The 24,505-nt window shown below is 41.1% G+C and overlaps 1 protein-coding gene across 1 annotated transcript in view; it reads left to right on the forward strand.

Annotated features, from left to right (window-relative positions):
• The window catches only part of lars1b (leucyl-tRNA synthetase 1b), a 33,824-nt gene extending 10,056 nt beyond the window's left edge, over nucleotides 1-23,768 (forward strand). The window contains exons 17-32 of the mRNA XM_033650670.2: nucleotides 235-300; nucleotides 455-537; nucleotides 2,090-2,228; nucleotides 2,686-2,898; nucleotides 4,040-4,097; nucleotides 5,576-5,639; nucleotides 7,013-7,196; nucleotides 8,962-9,052; nucleotides 9,322-9,462; nucleotides 10,331-10,471; nucleotides 12,092-12,202; nucleotides 16,512-16,622; nucleotides 18,632-18,736; nucleotides 20,821-20,916; nucleotides 21,196-21,328; nucleotides 22,659-23,768. Coding sequence (XP_033506561.2) covers nucleotides 235-300; nucleotides 455-537; nucleotides 2,090-2,228; nucleotides 2,686-2,898; nucleotides 4,040-4,097; nucleotides 5,576-5,639; nucleotides 7,013-7,196; nucleotides 8,962-9,052; nucleotides 9,322-9,462; nucleotides 10,331-10,471; nucleotides 12,092-12,202; nucleotides 16,512-16,622; nucleotides 18,632-18,736; nucleotides 20,821-20,916; nucleotides 21,196-21,328; nucleotides 22,659-22,864 — 1,942 coding nt within the window. The 3' untranslated portion in view covers nucleotides 22,865-23,768. The remainder of the gene's footprint in view (nucleotides 1-234; nucleotides 301-454; nucleotides 538-2,089; nucleotides 2,229-2,685; nucleotides 2,899-4,039; nucleotides 4,098-5,575; nucleotides 5,640-7,012; nucleotides 7,197-8,961; nucleotides 9,053-9,321; nucleotides 9,463-10,330; nucleotides 10,472-12,091; nucleotides 12,203-16,511; nucleotides 16,623-18,631; nucleotides 18,737-20,820; nucleotides 20,917-21,195; nucleotides 21,329-22,658) is intronic.
• Nucleotides 23,769-24,505: the final 737 nt, after the last annotated feature.

Genomic DNA, 24,505 nt, shown 5'->3' on the forward strand with positions numbered 1-24,505 from the left:
TTATTTAATAGGGCCTAAAGTGGATTTGAAGCTGTTACAGAAACAAAGGAAAAATGAGTGAATATTAAGATAGCTTTTTTAATCAAATAAGTTAATGCTAATAGAATAAAATAAGAAGAAATGACTACAAAATATGGCCATGTTTGGAGATGGTCAGTGATATCAAGCATAGAATGACATTTGGGCTTTCTTTGATTTTTTTAAAATTATGTTAACGTTATGTGTGTCTGTCAGGTATTTGGACTATGGTGATGCAGAGTGGAAGAAGCAGGCCAATGAAGCCCTCAAGTCTTTGGAGACGTAAGACACTGACCTATGACATACTGAATTCCCGTCCCTGTCATATTTTGCATTCTGTAGTTGTTATCTGTGCTTGTGGGGTGAAGCAAAACCTTATTATGTCTAATTCTGCATCTACTTCCTGTGTTTTAATGAGCGCTATTTTGCACTATAGATTCTGTGATGAGACCAGAAGAAACTTTGAGGCAACTCTGGCCTGGCTACAGGAGCACGCCTGCTCTCGTACCTACGGACTTGGTGAGTCTTTGTCTCTGTGATTTGTGTGTGTGAATTATTGTGTCAGGAATGCAGCACCTGTTAATGTAGGTGACATATACATCTCTGTGGCTGCCATCATTACTGCATTTTTCACAAGTAATATTGTTTTTTTTTGTGTGTGTTAAAATTCCCTGCCAAAGATGAACAGGATTTAAAGATTAGACTAGTGTATGATTAATATTTCTGGTCTATAGGTGGAGACAGAGGACTGATGATTAAGCACCTAGCAACAGTCTGCCTCTCTGTTCATACAGGAATAGATGCAGACTGAGGGCCAGCTGGCATACAGTACAGGCCAGTGCAGTGAAGTCTAGGCTTTTTGTAGACTCCTACTGTAGAAATCTCCCCACACATTTTCAGAATATGAAGCACAAAGTTTCACCAAGTAGCATACCAGATGGACAATCTGGTATACTACCTGATTTTACTTTAAGGTGCATGTACAACAGATTTGTTGTATGTTCTCAACAGACATAGTTTGTGTACTGAAAGCTTCAAAGTGAAGACGCAAATGATATTTGTAGTTAGATTAAGTGTTCACAGAGAAAAGATTAGTAGATCAGGGTCGAGCAACATATTGATATTATATCATTAAGTGTTGTCCTTTTACAGTTTTAAAGGCTGCATTACAGTAATGTGATGTAAGTTTCTGAACTTACCAGACTGTTCTTGCTGTTCCTTTATTGCCCTTCACTTGCTTAGTCATTATATTTACATTACTGATCATTTATTGAACAATTTAATTGTGTACATATTTTGTAAAAGCACCAATTGTCAACCCCACATTATCATCTCAATATCAATATTGAGATATTTAGCCAAAAATATTGGATTATTTGATTTTCTCCACATCACCCAGACCTAATGTAGGTTTTATTTTTTAATGCAGAGAAACCCATGAGCCATAGACAGACTGTACTCCAGTCACAAAGTATATACACTGTGTATTTATGTAGCTACTGCGTCTAAAGGTTTCATTAGTTTAACCTCGTAGAAATTGTGTGATTTTAACCGTTGACACCTGGTTAAAGATATCAACAGGAGCTTACTGGAAAAAACAAAAACATGAGCTTTGTGCATTTCAGGCTGATTGAGTAGAAAATTACAGTACCCAAATTAATTTTGAGGAAAAGCAGCATATCGGTGAGTGGAAAAAAAAGAAGTTGCTGGTGTCTGTCAAAGCAGCATGTTAGCCATTTGTGGTTTGGTTGAGTTTAGTTTTAGTTAAGTTCATTTGACGATAAAAGATTTATATCTCGGCTGCTTGCTAAGGATTACGCAACGAAGCCCATGACTTACTCCATTGTGTTAGTGTTTTTCTTGGCACTAGAATGTAACCAGCTTGATAAGATGGCAAACGCAACAAAAGATTTTGTCAGCTCAGAGCAGACAATAATTGTCTTTCTTAATAATTTTGTGGCTCTTGCTTTCCCTCCCGTGGTCGTGTGTGTGTGTGCGTCTTTCTCTGTGTCTGGATTTGTGGTTGTGTGTGTGTCTGTGTGTGTGTGTGTATGCCTCCTGGTTACCATAGGAACCCGGCTGCCTTGGGACGAGCAGTGGCTGATTGAGTCGCTATCGGACTCCACCATCTACATGGCTTACTACACGGTAGCCCACCTCCTCCAGGGGGGTGTGCTCAGTGGACAGGGACCATCACCACTGGGCATCAAGTATGGACACATGGCTGCACACAAGAATAAATAAGGATTAAGCCTCCTCTCCTTCTCCTGTCCTTCTTTCTCTGCCTTCAAACAATCACAGATCTGCTTCACCTGAGGGAGAACAGACTCCAATTTAATCGCTAAATGTAATCATTTCGAATGACAAGTGTAGCTTTTCAGACAAAGTCGATTTGTAGCTCGGTATTCATCCGTGAAATAAAATAAATATATAAAATGTCCACTCAATGACAAATGCTGAATTTTAGACACAGTTTAGAAAAATCAATTCATAGCTCATTGTTCATTTAAGTATCCTCAAATCTCTTCTCCAGGGCAGAGATAAAATAGCAAAGAGAAGTGAAACATGCTGTTAAATGTTGCACTTAGTTACTCTTCACTTTGTTTCAACCCAATAGATCCCTCGTTCTACCCTTGACCATTCTTGTCTCTTTCTCCTCTCCCACAGGCCCGAGCAGATGACCAGAGAAGTGTGGGACTTTATCTTCTTTAAGACGTCTCCTTTCCCCAAGACAGACATCCCTAAAGAGTGTCTGCAAAGGCTGAGGAGGGAGTTTGAGTACTGGTACCCTGTGGACGTCCGTGTGTCAGGCAAAGACCTGGTGCCCAACCACCTGTCTTACTACCTGTACAACCACGTAGCCATGTGGCCCAAAGACAAGTGAGTTTGCCTTCTTGATTGGCCAGTGCAGAGAGTAGGAACAAATGTATAATGAGCAAGATTCATAGCATGTACTGTGCTTTGTAGCATTCAGGTGATTTTAGATCCAAGGAGAGTGTCTGTTTTAGAGGAAAGAAGTGCAAATAAACTTTTTTCCAGCATGATTGTAGCCCTTTCTACACAGAAATCATGTGATAGGGCCACTACGCAGCCATTGCTTCTTTTTATACTATACTATACTATACTGTTCCAGGTATCATGGAAGTGAAAGAGGCGTGAGGTGTGTGATATTTAATGCAACAGCGTCTGCCTCCAGTGTGACATAGAACATATGTGTTGGCAGCACTTTCTAAACAATAACAATGACATAACATGGCAATAACAATCAGTTACTGTCCCTGTTATATGGTGGTTGATCTCGTCCTTTACTGGGGGGGTAAGGAGCCCCTGGACCTCATTGTCTCCCCAATTTGCGGACATTTTCGGCCACTGCGCTTCTTGTTGAGTTAGCTGCTAGCTGCTTTTTAAATCTCCTGGCGGTGGGTCGTACACGTGAGACGTCATTAAAATATCACCCCTGCCCTGCCCATGGTCCTATCCTGCCGACTTTCCTTTTTACACAGACATGAATTCAGTGCTGTCACATCTGCTGCAGGCTTAGTTGTGAGACAACTCTGTCCCCCCATTCTGTGATCGTATTTTTTTTAAGGGGATAGGCGAGGTGGAATAACAGCGCAACATTCCCACCCTGAACAGGCAGTGGAAAAGGGGCTTCTGATTTTATTTATATTTGTGATTATTTGCTCTATGGAGTTTTTAATTGGGACCTACTTAGTTGGTGTTTCCTACAGGTTTGATGGACTCTTACTATTTTTACCTTTTTACTTAAAATTTCATTTAAATTTTTTTTTCTTTCTACGACATGAACCAAAATGCTGACAACAAGGAAGATCTTGGGTGTATTTGCTCTAAATGTTAACAAAGAATTTTGATACCTGTTAATTTTGAATGTTTAGTATTTATCAAATTTGTTTGCACTAGTATGTGACTTTGTGATTTTAAAATGCAAGCATCTGGTTCGGGTTAACTGGATTATGTTGATGAAAATGACGCTAATGACAACACTCTCTCTCGTAAACAGTGGGAAGTGGCCACAAGCAGTGCGAGCCAACGGACACCTGCTCCTCAACTCTGAAAAGGTGTGTCAAATACTATATTGGGAAATAATCATCTGTTTATATTCATCATAATTTTAAAATATGATATCAAAGGGGAACTACGCCCATTTTCAAAATTCATTTATATTGTTTCTGTAGTCTAAGACAGTCCAAAATTATCAGTTAACATGAACAACTCTCACCCAAATCCAAAACCTTTAGTGCTTAAACTCAAACTTGCGTTGTGATAGGGTGTAAAGTCTGGAGCTGCTCGATAGACAATGAATCAGGAAAGATGTTCGAGATGACACTGAGAGCACTCAGGGGAAAATTTCTGAGTAAATGGGTACATTTTCTCTTTCAGAACTGAGAACACTACAATACAATAAAGCTCATTTGGGTATAAAAAAAGAAAACAAACACTCTGGGGGTCCCCAAAATCAGCCTCCCGTTCATTGTCAGTGGAGCAGCTCCAGACTTTATACCTGACGACCTCACAAGTTTGAGACTAACTTCTCTTGGGTCTCATTTCTAAAACAGTGCATAGGATCCCTACTAAAAGTGTAAGTGTGAACAAAAGACGAAAATGGCGTGTGCCACAAAATATTCTGATTTATAAAACGGTGTGTACACCTGACAGTGCGCATTTTCTTTTTGTATATCCAAAGTCAACTTAGATTAGCCTCATATCCTGCCGTCTGGATGCCCACATTCAACTGTATGTGGTCAACGCACCCCATTAATGTTGCTACATAGGAATGAGCCTGCTGATTGATGATTCTTTACGGTGAATCATGGCAACAATCCAGTGTCACCAAAGTATTTATATGTTTACAGCAATGAGACTGATTTCTTCACACCTTGCCAAAATGATCACGATAATCAGTGTTTCTCCCAACCCTGCAATGTCATTTGAAAATGGAAAAGTTTCGTAGGTGAACACAATTAAGTTTGTTATGACAGTCTTGTCCTGCTTGTTTTTATACATCATGACTTTTGTGTGGGAAGTGACGTACACTTCTTTGAGGCCTCGTTTTTCGCATACACAATGCTAATAAATGAGACCCCTTTGTTTCTGGCTTTGATAGAGATTAGCTTATGTTCACAAATATCGATTGAACTTACCTCGGCCATAGAAATAACAAATTTAAACTCTTAATTCAGGAGGTGTTTCCCTTTTAAGGTTATTTATCAGGAGAAAAGGTTTGGTTCCTTCTGATGTGGTCTTTTGTCTGGGTTGTTGAAAGACTGAGTAACAGTATTAACATTGTTATATTTTGCGGCGAACCTTTGCATTTAAACACTTGTCTTCCTATGTGCCAGTAATTAACTTGTGTTTGATGCTGTAAAGAATTTTAATTACTCTATGTGCTGTTGATTCGCACTTTCCTTTTTTGTTGATTCAAACAGACACAGTCTTTGACTCGATGGTTTTATTCCACCAAGCTTTGTAATGAACTTGTGTGGGTGGGCGTGCTCGAAAGATTCTGGCTGCTAACATCTGTTTTTCTTTTCACCAGATGTCCAAGTCAACTGGAAACTTCCTCACTCTCTGCCAAGCCGTTGAAAAGTTCTCAGCAGACGGTGCGCTAACTTTCTTCTTGATTTATCTCCCTCCTGTGTTTTGTGTCTGATCGTTTACTCTCTTATCTCTGCCATGTTTCATTGAAGTGTGGGAGACAAAACACATCAGGTGTACGTGTAGAGCCCATTACAAAGTGTTTTCATAGTGCATGGGCCATTACACTTGATTGTACTATAAGCATCTTTTATCCCGCACTGAAGATAATTAGAAAACGCCCCGTCTTAATAAGATAACTGAGGTGTTGATAGCGGGTGCTATGAGCTATTGTGTATGCCAGATCCCTTTTACTGCACTGTAAGTAATGAGTATCTGTATGATGGTTTAGAAAGTATGCTTAAATCAAAGTGTAACCAGTAAGACAGTGTATATTCAACCTAATCTCCCCATGACTAATAATTGAGGTCCAGCGACTTTATGATTTTGGAATAGACCTTTTTTCCAAACAATCATGATTCGTTTGAGATTACCATGACCTGGATGACTGACACTCATGAATTATTTTGCATATGCATGATCGTCATTCCTGTCTGTCTCTTCAAAAGACCAAAAGATACAGAGGAAAGAAATATAGACTCCAAATCAAATATTTATAGGAACATGAGAGGAAGACAAGATTTCCTCTGAGGAGTTGAGACCAAGAATGAGACTTGATGTACAGAGGCAGAATTTGTTCCTGAAAATGTAATTTAAAGCAAAAGCCTTATGTCTGTGAGTGAGGCATAATTAATAATAGTAATCCCTTTTGAATATATTTGAGGCTTGTTTTGTTCATGTCTATATGTTTATTTGGTTTTCTGGCTGTTTTCTAGCAATAGTCGTCTGATCTTTTCCATCAGTACCTGGTCGGGACATAGATTAACCCTTGTTTCCCTCCTGCCGCCAGTATACTTCAGATTGAGTCAATCCATCCTTTTTTTTGTGTGTGTGTTGTTATTTCTACCCTCTGTGTTTTTTTATGTTCTGAACAAGCTGAATAATAGATAGATGTGTCTGTTGTGTCTCTGGAAGCTGTCCTGCTGTGGAAAGCTTCATAGTCTGACAGCAGATAGACGTATTAAGTTGACTTCCTGTCTAAGAGCTCAGAGTGAAGTCTGCTGGGTATTTGAAGTTTTCTCGGACTGAAATTTTCCACAAAGTCTCTGAGCTCACCTGGTTGTCAGAGTATTTTGTAGAAGAGAAAAGATGCGCGTTGTTCAGTGTTTGCATGCATACCATAGGTTTTAAGAGGACCCATAAAGTTGAATATTTAGTTCAAGCAAATTACGAAGGCAGTGGTGAGCAGTGTTTCCCCACAACTTCACACATATTGCCCCTGTTCCACTGGTGTCTATATGTCCTGCTCTTTTAATCACCTCTGCATTTCCTCTCCCAGGCATGCGTCTGGCTCTAGCCGATGCCGGGGACACCGTGGAAGATGCCAACTTTGTAGAGACCATGGCCGACGCTGGCATCCTGCGCCTCTACACCTGGGTGGAGTGGGTGAAAGAGATGATTGCCAACCAGAACAACCTGAGGACAGGACCTGCAGACACTATCAACGATCGGGTCTTTGCCAGGTAGATGCAGGAATTCATTAAGATGGGGTGGTAGTGCGGGTACTGAGATATATAGCTCCCATGAATTATTTAGGATATCACATTAAGCAAGGCCGTATACAGTGCATGGGCTTTGGGATCATGGGGATGGGGAATGCAGGGCTGAATTTCATCTTTGATAACTCAACCCAACATCCTTGAACAACAGGGTCTTTGCCGTGTCAGTTGGCATGGGAATAGATGTAGAGATTTGTAGTTAAATAAATAAAGAAAAATTTGAGCATGAATTATGATTTATTTACTGTTTTTTTTAATCATTCAATTTTAATATCTATAAAGTTTCAAAAAAGGGCAAATGCCAATCATAAGACGCAGTACCAAAGTGTCGTCTTCCAGTTGTCATTGTTATTGTCTAAATAATATTTCACATTAGTGAAACTAAAACCTACAAATGTTTGGACTTTGAACTCGCAATTAACGCAACAGTTGGCGTCTTTTATGAAAATAACTTTGTGACATCTTTGCTGAAACTGTCACTATATTCTGAAAAGCCCTGTTTCCACCAAAAACTTTAGGTATAGTAGCTTGAGAATGAAAAGTAACTCCTATGGACAGGCAGTGAGTCCCTGGATCGGTTTAGCATGTCTACCATAGACAGTACTCTTAAATGTAGGTGGGATTGTTGTCACTCAGTGCTCTGTCCAGCTTTTGCTGTGTTTCCTCTTCACCACTGATGCACAGGGAGGTCTGTACCTCATTTATCGTCCACAGGATGGAGTTGCACACGGACATTTTCAGAACAAAAGAGAACAGGCTGGAGTGAGAGTCTCTCAATGGGATATTTAAAAATAGCAGGTTTGTGCATTGAGTCCTTGTCAGACGAGAGCAAAAGAAAAAGGAAAAAAATCATGTCCGTCCTCTTCCTTCTGCCTATGATGGCATTCGCTACAGTGGACCGCAGCACACCAAAAATAACCAATCAAAGCCAATGAGTCTGTACCACAGCTGCCAATCACTCTGTGAACTGCAGTCAATCTGCCAAACTTGGCAGCGCTGATCAAATATGAATCAAGATTTTGTAACTGCATTGCCTATTTCTTGCCTGAAATGTTTTTAGAAATATACTTAGCGTACTGTTTAGCTGAAACACAAAAGAGCTTGTGACCCAGCTACCATTTTAGAGACAGTTGACGGACATACAAAGCCCCACCCATCAGCCAGATCAAGTTTCTCCTTTTACAGCTAAACAGTACACTAAAATCCAAAAATATTTGTCTCATTTAATGCTGTGTTATTAAAGTAACAGTTTCAGCAAATACGAAAAAGTTATTTTTTTTAATAAAAGTTACCAATTACAGCTTGAAGAGATTAGTCTGTTATTAAAATCACTCAGTGGGTTCACAAAGCATTTCATCTCTAGTTTATATTGACAAGAAATAGAATATTGATACCATGTTAAGCACCAGCCACAAACATCGGCTTATGTACAAGGTCGTAAAATGAAGAGGGATTATTTTGAGATTAATGTTGCATTGCAGTGTGAATTTGTGATATAAGGTTAGTTGATTTTTGAAATTAAAAAGTATAAATAAAAAATACTGCGGCTAGTTGGCACTCAAAGGCAAGAGATGAAACCAGGTAAGTAGAAGCAAGCTAGTCCTTTAGTTTGGCCAGTTCCCTTAGAAAATCCTGACCTATTTTGACTCCGTACTTTTCAGTGTTGAAAAGCGAATGTTAAACTGGCTTTGCCGACTGATTGCAAGGATTTTGTGTCCTCTCTGTCTAGCGAGATGAATGCAGGCATCTTGAAGACGGAGCAGCACTATGACAGGATGATGTACAAGGAAGCTCTGAAGAGCGGCTTCTTTGAGTTTCAGGTAAAGAAAATGTCCCTTAGAAAACAAACGCTGTCTAATGCACGTTTAATCATCTTTATGTCTTAAAGACAAGTATTCTTTTCATCCTTGGTAAGCATTTTAAGATGTTATGAATATCGCAGTAGATAGAGCATAACACGACTGAGGAAATGAATTTCATCCTGAGTGTGTGGTGAATTCACTGAGACTGAAGATAGTGTTTGGGATAGTTTAGAAATCACATAACATGATAATGACCTTTACACTGCGTTTTGTGTATATGTTTGCAGGCAGCCAAAGATAAGTATCGTGAGCTTGCTATCGAGGGTATGCACAGAGACCTCGTCTTCCAGTTCATAGAGAGACAAACTCTGCTGCTTGCCCCCATCTGCCCACATCTTTGTGAATACACCTGGGGTCTGCTTGGCAAGGTAAGAAAATGTAGATTTGGCATCATAATGTAGGTTTCACACTCCGAGTTGCCTGTGCGCTCTGACAGTGGGTTCAAGTGTGACTTTCATCCTCTCTGTCTTTCCTGTTTATCTCCCTCTTACACTCGCAAGTAAAACACACTGTATGAAAGAAACATTTAATCTTCCTGTGCTCACTTACATTCACAAAACACCTGGGAACAACAAGGCAAGATAACATGCTTCATGTAGGTCTGCAGTAGCGCTTTTTCCCACTGCTCATTTACTCGTGTGAAATGGCTACTTACACGCGCACACACACACACACACACACACACTTCCTCTGTTGGTGTACCCATCCACCAGGAGCCTGCCTTCACACAGTGGGCTTCTTTTTCTCATCAGTATGAAAGGAATGCACACACTGTTGCACGCTCCCAACAGCACAGAGAGCCGAGAATATTTTTAACACTCGAATTTATGAATATGAAAGAGTGCTGCTGCTCTGGAGGTGTTTTTTTTTTCCTGGTTGTCGCTTAGCAACAACAAAAGCCCCACACAACTAGCGTTTTCTCCAATCATGTGTTCAGCTCCGCTAGCAAAAGAGCTAAGAGGCACTCAGTGGACACAGTGGCACACACATTAGTCTGGCATTCTAACACATAGTTAATACGGTGTGTGTGTCTGGTTTTGTTAAGAAGGTGGTCCGACCTCTGGCTTTGTAGTTAATAGAATTCTGAAGCTCCGGTGGACCTTAAACTTTGGCTGTTTTTTTTTTTTTCTTTCTTTCTTCACACAAAACACTTCTTGAAACCAAAATACATCAACACAAGTCCTTCCCTTTCACCCGTCCACCATCCCTAATTTCCTCTTCCTCTCCCTCTCACAGACTGGCTCTCTGATGAAGGCATCGTGGCCCGTGGCGGGTCCAGTTGACGAGATTCTGATCCGTTCCTCTCAGTACCTGATGGAGACGGCACACGACCTCCGACTGAGACTCAAAGCATACATGCAGCCCCCCAAAAGCAAAGTAAGGAATCAGCATATGTTTTGTTGCTTCACATGCTACACTGCCACTGCACTTCACTGCTGTAATAGCTTCTTTAAATAATTCTGAAAATGAATATTGATTTCAGAATTGACTGCTCTGTTTTTTAAATAGCTTTTATCCAATCCAACACTCGTCTCGAAGTGCATCAAGTTTGTTAATTAAATCGGAGACAGACAGTCTTTTTCCCTCAGGTGTTGTTTAACAGTTTCATGGTTGTTTGATCAGGAGCACAATGAGGTAGAAAATAATTTAGAAAAAGCACAATAAGAGGCTTGAAAATATCACTAAGCATGCTGAAAGCAGAGTTGAGGGTCAATAGTAATTAATCGTATCTGGATGTATTATAAAATCCACTTATCATTTCAAATCACTTATTGAATCTGTTAAGATTTAGAAATGACTAAAACCAAAAACTCAAGCTTTGTTGAATGAAATATTTGCTGTGAGATAAACAGTTACCTGTTTGGGGGTATGTTTTGTTTTTGTTGTTTGCTAATTAAAAAGAGTGAGGGGATATTTATTTGACTTGGAGTTTAATAAATCTGTTTGGAACTAGGTTTTCAAAAGCAGCTTTTTCAAGTATAAAGAGTTGCCTTGCCACTATCATAAGTCTCTCTCAGTGTATTTAGTCAGTTTTTGCATTTCCAGGCCACTTTTATTGATCCTGTGTTAACCATGGATACAAAATATCTAGGAAACACCCCTTTCAATGGTCTGCACCCCACAGGTCGACACATAGCGTTTAGAGATTATCGATGTGCCACTGCATCCTGTAAAGCCAGGGTCTAACGATAAAAGGATTTGTTATTTGTGATATATGGCTGCTCCATGAATAAAATTGACTCGACTACCCCTTTAAATACACTGAAAGACTTCAGTCTGTGCTGCGTTCACAGCAGGAAAGTTAGTCTATTGTTTGTTAACAGTTTGGCACTTCGATAAGTGACTCGAGGCAGCTGGGAGAAAAGCAAAACAAGTATTGACGAGATTCTAGACAGCCGATATCTCAGGCTTCCAGACCGCTGGTATCGATTTGCTGTAAATGTTTTGTTGCCATGGAGGCAAGATGGAAGAATCATGGGGAAAAGGAGACAGGGAAAGATGGGAGAAGCTGTCTTTTTATTGTAATAATGGTAATGTTTTCATACATGTATGTGAAGGAGACAGATAGATTGTGGTGGCAAATGAGGCGCTAACCCTGACTTCTCCCATGAGAGGACATTTTGCCATAATTTTATACATCATAATGGTTTTGTGAAGTGTATATTTTAACAATGGGCTAATTAACAAATAAATGTCACATCAAGACTCATCTTTGCAAACACACATACAGGCATGCATACAGTACAGGACTAGAGTAGACTTGACAGCTGTCACATAGAATAAGTTCAGGGATCGTCTTCATTGTAGAAGAACAGACGCACACACAAACAGCTTACTTCTTGAATAATCTAAACATCCTTTGCTCCCCACACTTGTATTGAATAAAATGAAAAACCATCAAAGTCAAAATGACTATGTGACTTACTGTATGGAGAGTTTGGAGACATGAGACGAACCTGAGATGCTCCTTTTTAATGCCCTTTTTTTCCTCAACAGAAAGGTGACTCAAAGCCCCCAGCCAAACCCTCCCACTGCACCATCTACGTTGCCAAGAGCTACCCTCCATGGCAGCACAGTGCCTTATCCCTGCTCGGCAAGCACTACAAGGTGAGAAACTCACGCACAACATTCGTACACTACATGTTACATGCAAATGCACAGGGGTCCATGGCATAGTGATGCACTGGAATACTCCTGCGTCTTAAATGACCATTAGCCATAGCACTAACCAGAAGGAAGGTCGGATATTGTCTTTGCTCTTGAAGTTGTGACCCATTCAAACTTTTTCCGCATTTGATGCATGAAATTTAAAACTTTGTCGCAGAGCAGTCAGTTCATTTTTTGGTTGCATGTAATGGTGCATAATTTTTTAAAGTAAAAAACTTGACAATGGCCGTGTTTCCCAGGTCACTCTTAGGGCTAAGAGCTTATTAAGAACGCTCTTAAGCCTCCCGTGAAAGAAAATTGCATTTCCCAGATCGCTCTTAGCTTAAGAAGATCTTTCACTAAGAAGGAGTTATAAGATCGAGCTGACCCACTCTTAACAGTCTTCTGAGCAACCAAACGCTCACAGATCGAGCTGCGGCAGGCAGATTAATATTACACTAAGCAAGGAGATGTTAAAACAGTGCTCACCGTATATATTTTGATCTGTTTTATTATTATTATTATTATTATTATTTATTTATTTATATTGTTTAGCATTAATTGGTGACAGAAAAGAACGAATTTCATTCTGCAGGGAAACGCGTGTCCTTACTGTGCATATGACAATAAACACTTTGAATCTTGAATCTATATGTTTTATGAAGACCCTGTGTGCGTTCAAACCTGTGGCACAAGTTACGCACCGAAATCTGGCGGAAGAAAGATAATAATAAGACGAAAAATAAGTATGAGGAATAACAAGTGTGTTCCTGTATGGGCTGTGCACATCAGGCACACAAATAAAATGAATCATCATGACCGTCATTTATCATAATTTGTCCGTACATATCCCACATCTGCATGCACATATGTGATAGTTTGCCGCATCCAAAAAATGCATCAGGGCGCAACAGAAATACATCCACCCTCCAAACCTGCGACATTCAGATATCAGGCAACTGACAGGGGTAATTGAGCTCAGCTGGAACCTCATCTACTCTTTATAAAGGCGTTGCCACATCACGCATGTGTGAGATACCATGGCTGCTTTACAGCATATTCTCGCTGCTAAACAACAGCGTTGCAGTGTGCGAAGCCAAACCATATACAGTACAGGCCAAAAGTTTGGACACACCTTCTCATTCAACGCGTTTTCTTTATTTTCATGACTATTTACATTGTAGATTCTCACTGAAGGCATCAAAACTATGAATGAACACATGTGGAGTTATGTACTTAACAAAAAAGGTGAAATAACTGAAAACATGTTTTATATTCTAGTTTCTTCAAAATAGCCACCCTTTGCTCTGATTACTGCTTTGCACACTCTTGGCATTCTCTCGATGAGCTTCAAGAGGTAGTCACCTGAAATGGTTTTCCAACAGTCTTGAAGGAGTTCCCAGAGGTGTTTAGCACTTGTTGGCCCCTTTGCCTTCACTCTGCGGTCCAGCTCACCCCAAACCATCTCGATTGGGTTCAGGTCCGGTGACTGTGGAGGCCAGGTCATCTGCCGCAGCACTCCCATCACTCTCCTTCTTGGTCAAATAGCCCTTACACAGCCTGGAGGTGTGTTTGGGGTCATTGTCCTGTTGAAAAATAAATGATCGTCCAACTAAACGCAAACCGGATGGGATGGCATGTCGCTGCAGGATGCTGTGGTAGCCATGCTGGTTCAGTGTGCCTTCAATTTTGAATAAATCCCCAACAGTGTCACCAGCAAAACACCCCCACACCATCACACCTCCTCCTCCATGCTTCACAGTGGGAACCAGGCATGTGGAATCCATCCGTTCACCTTTTCTGCGTCTCACAAAGACACGGCGGTTGGAAGCAAAGATCTCAAATTTGGACTCATCAGACCAAAGCACAGATTTCCACTGGTCTAATGTCCATTCCTTGTGTTTCTTGGCCCAAACAAATCTCTTCTGCTTGTTGCCTCTCCTTAGCAGTGGTTTCCTAGCAGCTATTTGACCATGAAGGCCTGATTCGCGCAGTCTCCTCTTAACAGTTGTTCTAGAGATGGGTCTGCTGCTAGAACTCTGTGTGGCATTCATCTGGTCTCTGATCTGAGCTGCTGTTAACTTGCGATTTCTGAGGCTGGTGACTCGGATGAACTTATCCTCAGGAGCAGAGGGGACTCTTGGTCTTCCTTTCCTGGGTCGGTCCTCATGTGTGCCAGTTTGGTTGTAGCGCTTGATGGTTTTTGCGACTCCACTTGGGGACACATTTAAAGTTTTTGCAATTTTCCGGACTGACTGACCTTCATTTCTTAAAGTAATGATGGCCACTCGTTTTTCTTTAGTTAGCTGATTGGTTCTTGCCATAATATGAATTTTAACAGTTGTCCAATAGGGCTGTCGGCTGTGTATTAACCTGACTTCTGCACAACACAACTGATGGTCCCAACCCCATTGATAAAGCAAGAAATTCCACTAATTAACCCTGATAAGGCACACCTGTGAAGTGGAAACCATTTCAGGTGACTACCTCTTGAAGCTCATCGAGAGAATGCCAAGAGTGTGCAAAGCAGTAATCAGAGCAAAGGGTGGCTATTTTGAAGAAACTAGAATATAAAACATGTTTTCAGTTATTTCACCTTTTTTTAAGTACATAACTCCACATGTGTTCATTCATAGTTTTGATGCCTTCAGTGAGAATCTACAATGTAAATAGTCATGAAAATAAAGAAAACGCATTGAATGAGAAAGTGTGTCCAAACTTTTGGCCTGTACTGTATGTAAATGCATTTCTGCGTCAGCACTTCAGGCCACTCGACGTGCTGTCAGACCAGGCTGTCCAAATGAAGTACCAGCTGAGATACAACGCCTCATCAACTAGTGTCTCCGCACATCCGGAGGGCAGCCTGGTGCAATTTGGCCCTCAGCCCGGAGGTGCAGTGCCTGGCTGCGCTGCATTTTTACACAGTGGGGAGCTTCCTGGACGTGGTGGGAGACGGCACCGGCCTCAGCAAGGCGTCTGTGTTTTTTTGTTTAAATATAATACATTTCCTCATGATTCTCTTACCAAGACTACTACTTATTTAGTTGTAGTCTTGTTTTCATCATGAAAATAGGTCATTAACAAATATTTATCGTCTTAGTTTTTCATTAGCATTATTAGAACACACATACACGTGAGCAGCAGGGAATTAGTGCGTTAGGTAGCAGCGCTGTGTGTGCCTTATGCGCTGATTAAGTGGTGGGTGATCGAAATGCCTGACATTGATTGATTTAGTTTCAGCACCGCGGTAGTGGCCAGCTCCTGTTAAGAGCTTCTTAAAGAGCGATCATAAGAGCGATCCTAAGAAGGGCATTAAGAACTAGGGGTGTAAATCACTAGCTTCATCACGATACGATATTATATCGATTTGTTTGGATGACAGTACAATGTTTGCCAATATCACAAAGTCTGTCACGATACGATTTTGATTCGATTCGATTCAGGAGCCTGCGATCGATATGACGCGATATCATATGCCCATCTAACACAATCATTTACATCAACTCACAAAAACAACTAGAATATGATTTGACCATTTTATTTCTGAGCTCTGTTTGTTGTTTGAGCAGAGGCACACTTGCCCAGAAATGGTGACACAGACGTGCTATGTGAATTTCAAAATAAATGTGTATCTTTAAGATGACCTTAAGGATTGATGTTTTCATTTTGCATCGATATAATCGGATTGTTAACCAATGAATCGATGTATCGATGTGGATCGATGTATCGTTACACCCCTATTAAGAACACATCTGGGAAACACTCATATCTTAGCGACCCTTCTTACCAAAGACATTCTTAACTGTGCTCTTAAGTCTTAAGATCGCTCTTAACTGGGAAACGCGGCCAATATGTGTTCTAAAATAATAAGTAAAACAAATAAATCAATACAATGTAAAACTGCCTATGTATGGTTGTAATTATGCACTAGAGTGTAATTTCACTACCTACTGACAGGTGCTGTATGCATAACATGTTTTCCCCGTGGGACAGGAGATAACACAAAATCAATGGGCAGTGTATTGACAATTAATCTATTGTGCTGGCCTGAATTCATGGTCCGAGTGTTTGTGAGTGAGAGTAGAATACACACACTGCAGGAGCCAGCAGTAATGGACAGAAATCCAGCGGGAGCAGGAATAAGAAAACAGTCTCACACAGGGCTCTACTGTGCAGTTACCCAGTACATTTGTCTCTGTCTGTCTGTTCCTGTGTTTTGCGTGTCTTACCCACCTTTGGTTTGTTTGTTTTTTTCTCGGTGTCGGTCCAGAGCAACAACGGGGCTCTTCCAGACAACAAAGTGATAGCAAGCGAGTTGGGAGCCCTGCCTGAACTGAAGAAATACATGAAGAGAGTCATGCCGTTTGTTGCCATGATCAAGGTAAATGTGGGGGAAGTGGGGGTGACAGTTAAGTAGCTTTTGTGCGTCTGTGTCAAGGCACATCATGTCCCCTCTGTATTCTTGGGCGATAAATCAATACATATTTGCCTTTTGTTGGATTAAAAAAAATCTACACATATTTGCACTCATAGTACTTTTTTGTGTTTTTATATTTTTCTCTGCATTGTTCAAGTTGAGTTTGTTTACCGCCTAAGACGCTGTTTACTCAGCTTGTCCATTAGGACTGCTTCTGATTGGTCAAAAGTCTGTCCTGGTAAATCTGTTGAAAAGTTGGAGTGTGTGTATTCAAAAGCTGCTTTATTTCTTTCTTATTCTTTGTGTTTTTGTGTTGAACAATGGCAAAACTGCAGCCAATACTGTTTGAATGACAGTGTTACATTGAGATTCCAATGAAATGTCTGGAATACGTGGTGTTCAGAGTTCAATGGTTTTATTGATTGAAAGAGTACAAAACACACTTTTGACAGGCTGTCTCAGATTGTTCTTATGTTTGTTTGCTGCATGGATAAATAATAGAAAATGTTTGTTGTTTTTTTTCATTCCATCAATAGTTTGGCTGTACGACTGTATGTCTTTGTCCAAAATTCTTATTCCTACCTTTCACACTTTGGTAAATACAAAAAACAGGTTGCAATCCTAAAAAATCTCATGGTGGCAGCATTAGACTTAGCATATAGTGCTTAAAGGACAACTTAGGTATTTTTCAACCTGGGCTCTATTTCCCCATGTGTATGTGTGCGTATGATTCATGGGTACCACTCGTTCTAAAATTGGTTCAGTATTGAGCCGCGAAACGAGCTAAAACGGTAATGGGGGCAAATGCGTCCGTATAAAAGTGCTTTTTTTCGCCACTGACCGGTTCAGATCGCCAGTGTTATCTCTGTAGATACCATATTGTAGCGGCCCTGGGGCAGTGGTGAGTGTGAATGAGTGGAGTCAGCTGTCAGTCAGTGTTGGAGCAGAGAGGTGGAGGGCGTCCCCGCTCGGTATTGTAAATGTGTATGTGTGTGTGAAGTGTGTGTTTTTCGCCACTGACCGGTTCAGATCGCCAGTGCTATCTCTGTAAATAGCATACTAACTTAGCCTTTCCCTTACCTCTGGGCTGTGTGATGTCACGAGCTTTGCTCCACTGTGTCTGTAGCTCTCTCTACTCGTGGGACATCCAATCCCGAAAGTCTTCTCTTCTTCGGCTGGCAGTAGTCATCTTGGGAGAAGTGAGCACTGCAGACCCGATGGTCTGCAAGGTGCAGTGTCTGGACAGGAGTGTTAGCATCCATTAGTAGCACAACTAGCCACAACTTCAGCATCTCGCCGTCCGACAAAGGCAGCCTGTGAAAGCTGTACGGGGTGTTGCGCGACATCCTGTTCTTGCGTTCGGGAAAAAGGCCCGTTTATTTGAGCACTCCAAAAACTCCGGTAATACTCCAGGGGGTAGCTCGTAAAAGACTCTGTCCTCTGACTCTTCTGGCGTAACACACACTTCACACACACATACTCATTTACATTACCAAGCGGGGACGCCCTCCGCCTCTCTGCTCCAACACTGACTGACAGCTGACTCCACTCATTCACACTCACCACTGCCCCAGGGCCGCTACCATATGCTATTTACAGAGATAGCACTGGCGATCTGAACCGGTCAGTGGCGAAAAAAAGCACTTTTATACGGGACGCATTTGCCCCCATTACTGTTTTAGCTCGTTTCGCGGCTCAATACTGAACCAATTTTAGAACAAGTGGTACCCATGAATCATACGCACACATACACATGGGGAAATAGAGCCCAGGTTGAAAAATACCAAAGTTGTCCTTTAACTGTAAACTAAAACATAGGTTCTTCAATATATAAACACTGCTTCCTTACATGCTGTTTTTAATCAAAGTTAAACTGAATATCTTAACTTCCTGTTCATTTCTCAGGAGAGTTCATGTCCATCGTTCACACTTGTATGATTGACTCTATTTGGGTTCTGCTTTGTGTTCTGTAGGAGAACCTGGAGAAGAACGGGCCCAGAGTCTTAGATCTTGAGCTGGAGTTTGACGAGCGGGCAGTTCTGATGGAAAATCTGGTCTATTTAACCAACTCTCTAGAGGTATGTTTGTGATCCAACACTCCTAAAATCAGACATGACATTTGAGGATGACCCCACTCAGAAAGTGTCTGTCCCAGCTGAAAAACACGCCTGAGGCGTCTGCATTTTTGTGAGTCCAGAGTTAGAAACTGATGTTATAATACAAAATGTGCTGAGGCTGGACAACAACCCCCGAGCAGCAAAACACATCTCAGCTCTAGTGCTATGTTATAATGCAGTATCCTTTCAAATGTGAGCAATAAACTGGGGTCTCATTTAACACCGCACAAGTCCTGAATGAGGTCAGGTTGTAGAAATTATGTGCACACATTTAATTTTACGTCCTATCATACGTTACTTATAGAACCACTATCTGTGCCTGTGCTAGTGAGCAATAACTTTCCATAAGCACCTCTCAGTTGTAAGAATATAAGCCATCTCAGATCTCATTGAATTTCTGCTCAGTATTTCATCAGCGCTGTCTCACCATCACATTCCTCCCCAGAGTGCAGAGGAGAGGGCTGGACTGTATGCTGCTGACACTCATAGTCAGCTGTGGAGCGTACCAGAGCTGTTGAAATGGACACATCAAATAGCATTAAAGAATGGCAGAGGAGACATCAATAGTTTTTAGTAATAAATTTGAATACTGTGTATATGTCACCAAGTACGTTCTTAGTTTTCACATAGTTTTCATGGGTGAAATTGCTGCAGTGAACACCACTGCATGTGCACAGACTGAACTGGAGATATTGCGGTGGCTGCCACACACACACACTCAGCCTTCTCCAGCCACTTTATGTACATCTCCACATGCACATATGGACTGTGGAAATTAGTAAAGTCTAAAAATATAGCCAGTGATTGCTCTCACACAGTCATCACTCTTCATATTCTCATTATAAGTTTATCATGGCAAAACGAAATTAAATTGTGCTCACCTATCAAACTTCCATGCATCAAAAGATGTCCCACGGTGGAGGATACCACTGATTGTTGCGATCATTTTGGCAAGATGTGAAGTGATTGGTTTGTTTTCTGTGGATTCTTTATGATTTCTATGCATCAGCATTCATGAGGTGCTTTGCATAAACATTTATAGTTGAACGTGCGAGTGTAGAGAGCGGGATATGAAGCTGATCCATATGCAGACAATTCCAAGTTGATTTATGATTCATAAAGGAAAGAGCGCATTGGCAGGAGTACACGTTTTTTCAAAGCACAATAGTTTTAGCTTTTGTCCGCACGTACACTTTTAGTATGGATCCCAGGCAGTGTTTTATAAATGAGACCCCAGAACAGTTGATTAAGCTCTGTTTGTCTTTACAGCGTTGAGCTGTAGCTTGCAGTTGCAGCATTTTGGTTTCCACAAAACTACCTCAGCTTTAAAGCTGAGTTTCGCTACTTCTGCAGAACTCAGTTGAGACAATCCCGAGCTCGGTTGTCAGTCAGAAAAGCCCTTAATACTTTTGTCTGCACAGAAGCTTAGCTGAGTCGAAAAAGTAAAACCCAAGTCCCCAGGATGCTTTTGTGAAACCAGCACAGATTTAACCACAGAAAGAGAACTGTACATAATCTACGTCAAACTAATACCCCGAATCCAATTCCCATGTTTCTGATGAATCATAGTTTAAGACAAGCTGCCACACAGAAGAGAAAATGATAGAGAAATATGCTGTGTCATGTCGGACTGAATAAAGGTGATGTATTACTCACCTCATAAGCTAAAGCTATGAATGGGGTTCAACTGATTTGACAGTCATACTCCACCTTAAATCTCTCTTTCAAGAAACACTTGTCTTAAAAGGTGACTGTTCATAAGGATGGTCAGTGCTTTATCCTGCAGCTGGGGTTTGAGATACTTTCTCTGACTTGTTCTTGACTAGTTCCACAATCAGGGATGGTATCTCAGTTTGAGATTGCAGGACTGTAATGTGGGACAGATTAGTGTTAAGCCAGATGTTACATCCCTGATCTCTGCAGGAGCCTGGTTAACACCACCAGCGTTTGCCAGTGTGCATACCAAACACACCTGTACACACAGTATCTGGCAGAGGGACGATCAGCTGGTAATTGTTCTTTTTCACATTGTTCCTCTTCTACAGCTGGAACAGATCGACGTCTTGTTTGCATCTGAGGCTGACGACAAAGTGAAGGAGGACTGTTGCCCGGGGAAACCGTTCAGTGTTTTCAGATCAGAGGTAAATGCTGTTGGATGTGTGCTGGCTTCTCTTCTGTGTGTGTGTGCGCGCTTGTTTTTCAGTCACCTATTTAACAGCTTTTAAGACCTGCATTTTATTGCATATTCACAATTATGTTCATGTTTTTGTTTGTTTGTCTCTGTAGGTGCTTGTTTAGCTGTGTGTATCCCTTCCAAAGGAGTGTTTGTGTGTCCTTGATGAACGAACTGTTTGCTGTACACTCAAATCAATAATAAAATTGTGTGTTTGTGCGTTTGTGTGGTGCATCTGTTTCCCTAGCCCGGAGTGTGTGTGTCCCTGGTCAACCCTCAGCCGTCCAACGGCCAGTTTTCTACAAAGGTTGACATCCGACAGGGGGACAGCGGAGACAGCATCATCCGTAGGCTAGCCAAGGTCAACAGACTCATTAAAGGTGAGTCAGATAAATGGACATGCAGCATGAATTCAGACACTGTTTTCAGGAGCTTAAAAAAAGTCTGTTAATTTACTAATCTAAATAGGATGAAAATATATACTGAGTTTTAATGAAAATGAGCTGTTAGGGCGAAGTTTCCAAGTGTGTGTGCAGATTATTAATCTTTTTGGTGGAAAAAGTTACATCACACGTTCTGGTGGCTCAGCTAACTAACACACATATTATGCAACTGATGTCCAACAGCCGAATCTGGCCTGGGGCTACTGTCCCATGTTATCCCTCCCCTCCTTCTCCATTCTATCCCATCTGCCATAACTGTGCACACGGACTGGGGAAAGGAGGGACCAGAAAAACACCAACCAGCTTTCTCGTTCTCATTAACAGTTGAGATTTTCTGTGCTGTTGGTGTGAAATTGTTCCTTTTTTTTACCGATTAATCGGCTCTCAAAGTGGCTGATGTCATTTTAGAGCTGGGCAGCGTGTCCTGAAATTTAGATCAGTATAGTAAAGGATGTAACAATGTATATTATGCAACATGCAGTCATTTTTTCCCCTCTTTATTTAATGTGATAAAAATAGTTTGAGGGATGTTTAATGTTTCCACCCCGTCTGAAAGCCATCCTCTCTATAGGCCCCAGCTCTTTTCATGAGTAGTCAGAGCATCCAGTATCCATCTACATGACTTAACCATCTTCATATCCACAACCAAGCTATGTGTTTTCTGTGTTGACCATTTACACCCATTCTATACTGGTAACTACATTATGGGCAAGTATCTTTACCAGTGTGCCATTAGCACAACCAGCAGCATCCACCCTTCAGCATATTTGCATATTAAGCAATTTAAGAAATAATTCCACTCAGACTATAACAACGCCAGGCACTCTGCCCTCTCAGTGTGGTTCTTTATCTGCTGCTCCCTATTGTTTTTCTTTTGTTTGAAGTTTTGTATTTTTTAAGATGCGAGCAGATTTGGGAAGAAAACAACAAAAACAGTGTTAAAGTGCATTAGCTTATGTAAGCACAGTTCAAAGTGTGAGCCAGTTGGCACTGTAGCCTGTCCACTCCTCTTCCTCCATCCTTCCTACTCCATCTTCCCTTTCTGCTCTGATTTCACCATCTCCTCCATCACTTTCCCTGCTTACCTTTAACCTTCTCTGCACCTTTTCCCCGCCACCTTTTCATCCCTTCCCTGTGTCCCACCTCCACCACTTGCCCTTTTATTCTATACTTTCTCCACCCCTTTCTCTCTTTCTCCCTCTTTTGGTTCTCACTTTGTCTCCCTCTCATATCTGACTCCTGACTCTCCCTGCCGCCCCTCCAACAGATCTGTCCAGAGTCAAGTTGATGAGGTACGAGGACCCCGTGCGGGGGCCTCGCCGGGTGCCCATCCTGGGACAGGAGGAGCAGGGCAAACTGCCAGTCTCCAACAAATCTGTGTTCAACGTCAATCTGCGGGAGAAGAGGGTCACTCTGGTTGACAACGGCCTCACTGTGGACATTGGGGACACTCTGGTTTATCTTGTTCATTAGACTAATCACTCTCTCTCTGTCACACACACACACACACACAAAGGCAGGCACTTGGGCACATTCAGCAGTGAATTATTTGTAAAAGGTTCAGATGGGTCATTTCGACTCAAAGCCATAAAACAGTGACTCAAACAAATGTGTATGTTTTTATAAATCATGTTTCAGTTCTGCAGCATTCACTGTTGTACACGTTGTTAGATTTGACAGATACGCAGGTTCTCATGTCACCTTTTCACTGCTGAATGCGACCTAATATCTGAAAACTGGTAAGACCTTTAAATGTTCGCTTCTATTTTTCATTTTTTAAAAACACCTACGGTTGCAGTACATTCAGATCTGTGTTTGGCCTGCACAAAACAGAGATGGTTCAGGGTCTTTATAATGCTGGTCCTTGGTACGTAAATTTGATTCTTTTATTGGTGTGAAAAAAAAATACAATTTTGAAAAATACCCCAAAGCTTCTCTTAAAGATTAAACACCACAGTTTGTATTCTGTCCGGTCTTTTCGTCTGTTGGATTTACGTTAGCGCTTGTAATTTTTCTCTATAGGTCGCTCTTTCCTGTTTGATATGATGCACAATAAATAAGCAACTATCTGTATTATAACAATTTTTAATAATGTTTCTTCTTCTAAAAGGGCAAACAAACATCCACCACCATGTCCTATTTTGTCGCTGGCCAACCACTTATTTTGTTATTACGTTGCAAGACTGCGCCTGGATCCCCCTGTTGTTTTCATATAGATGGTAATGTGTCTGCTGTGTTGTTTTATACATTGAAGGTGAGGCATATCATTCCCTCCTGTTTTGTCAGTCTGTCAGACAGCTTTCCTATTTTCTTGCGGCAGATGGTGCTTGTCTGACTTGTGCTTTCCAGAGAAATAATAAAACCTATGAAATATTCAGTTTCTTGTTTCCCCGATATCCTTACTGTGCTATTTTATTATTTCTAAGGACATAAATAAAACGAGTGTTACCCACAAGAATAAAATGAAAAAAGACGTGTGTCATGGTTCTGGTGAAGCCATTGAAGACTTTTGCCATGATAGTGCAGATAGTGAGGATAATCTTGCAGCATCAGCAGTCTTCTGATGAGGACGGTGTGCACGAAGTGTAGCTGTGAGGGGTTAGACGTTGCGAGGCTTCAGCATAAATACACGAGGGTGTAGGTTTTATCTCAACATTGGAGGAGATGTATATGAAACAGAGGGGTTGTGGGTTCTCCCCCAGGAAATTTTGAGCATCAAACACTAAATTTCCTTTTGTTCTGGTGAATTTTTAAGCACTATGTGCCCTTTCTGTATTCATTTAAGGTGGAAATTTCTTTCATTTTGAAAGTCCTTTGCTACTTTCATGTTTGTATTGGGTGGGACATGTTCTAAATATTAAGGGGGGCGTGTCCCCTGTGAAATCTGTGCCTATGACAACACGTACAGACAATATTTACTGGTGACTTAGAGTGGGGATATGCAAAGGAGATGCAATAGCCAAGACACCTTTTAGATGACTGAATAAACGAAATATTAGCAGAACTGAAGTGTTTCGCTTTATCATGTGGGTCGATCTGCTCTTAAAGGAAAGGTTCAGCATTTAGGCAAATATAATTATTTGCTTTGTTGCTGAGTACTAGATGAGAAGATCG

The sequence above is a fragment of the Epinephelus lanceolatus genome, chromosome 11, assembly GCF_041903045.1.
Source record: "Epinephelus lanceolatus isolate andai-2023 chromosome 11, ASM4190304v1, whole genome shotgun sequence".
NCBI classification, from domain to species: domain Eukaryota; kingdom Metazoa; phylum Chordata; class Actinopteri; order Perciformes; family Serranidae; genus Epinephelus; species Epinephelus lanceolatus.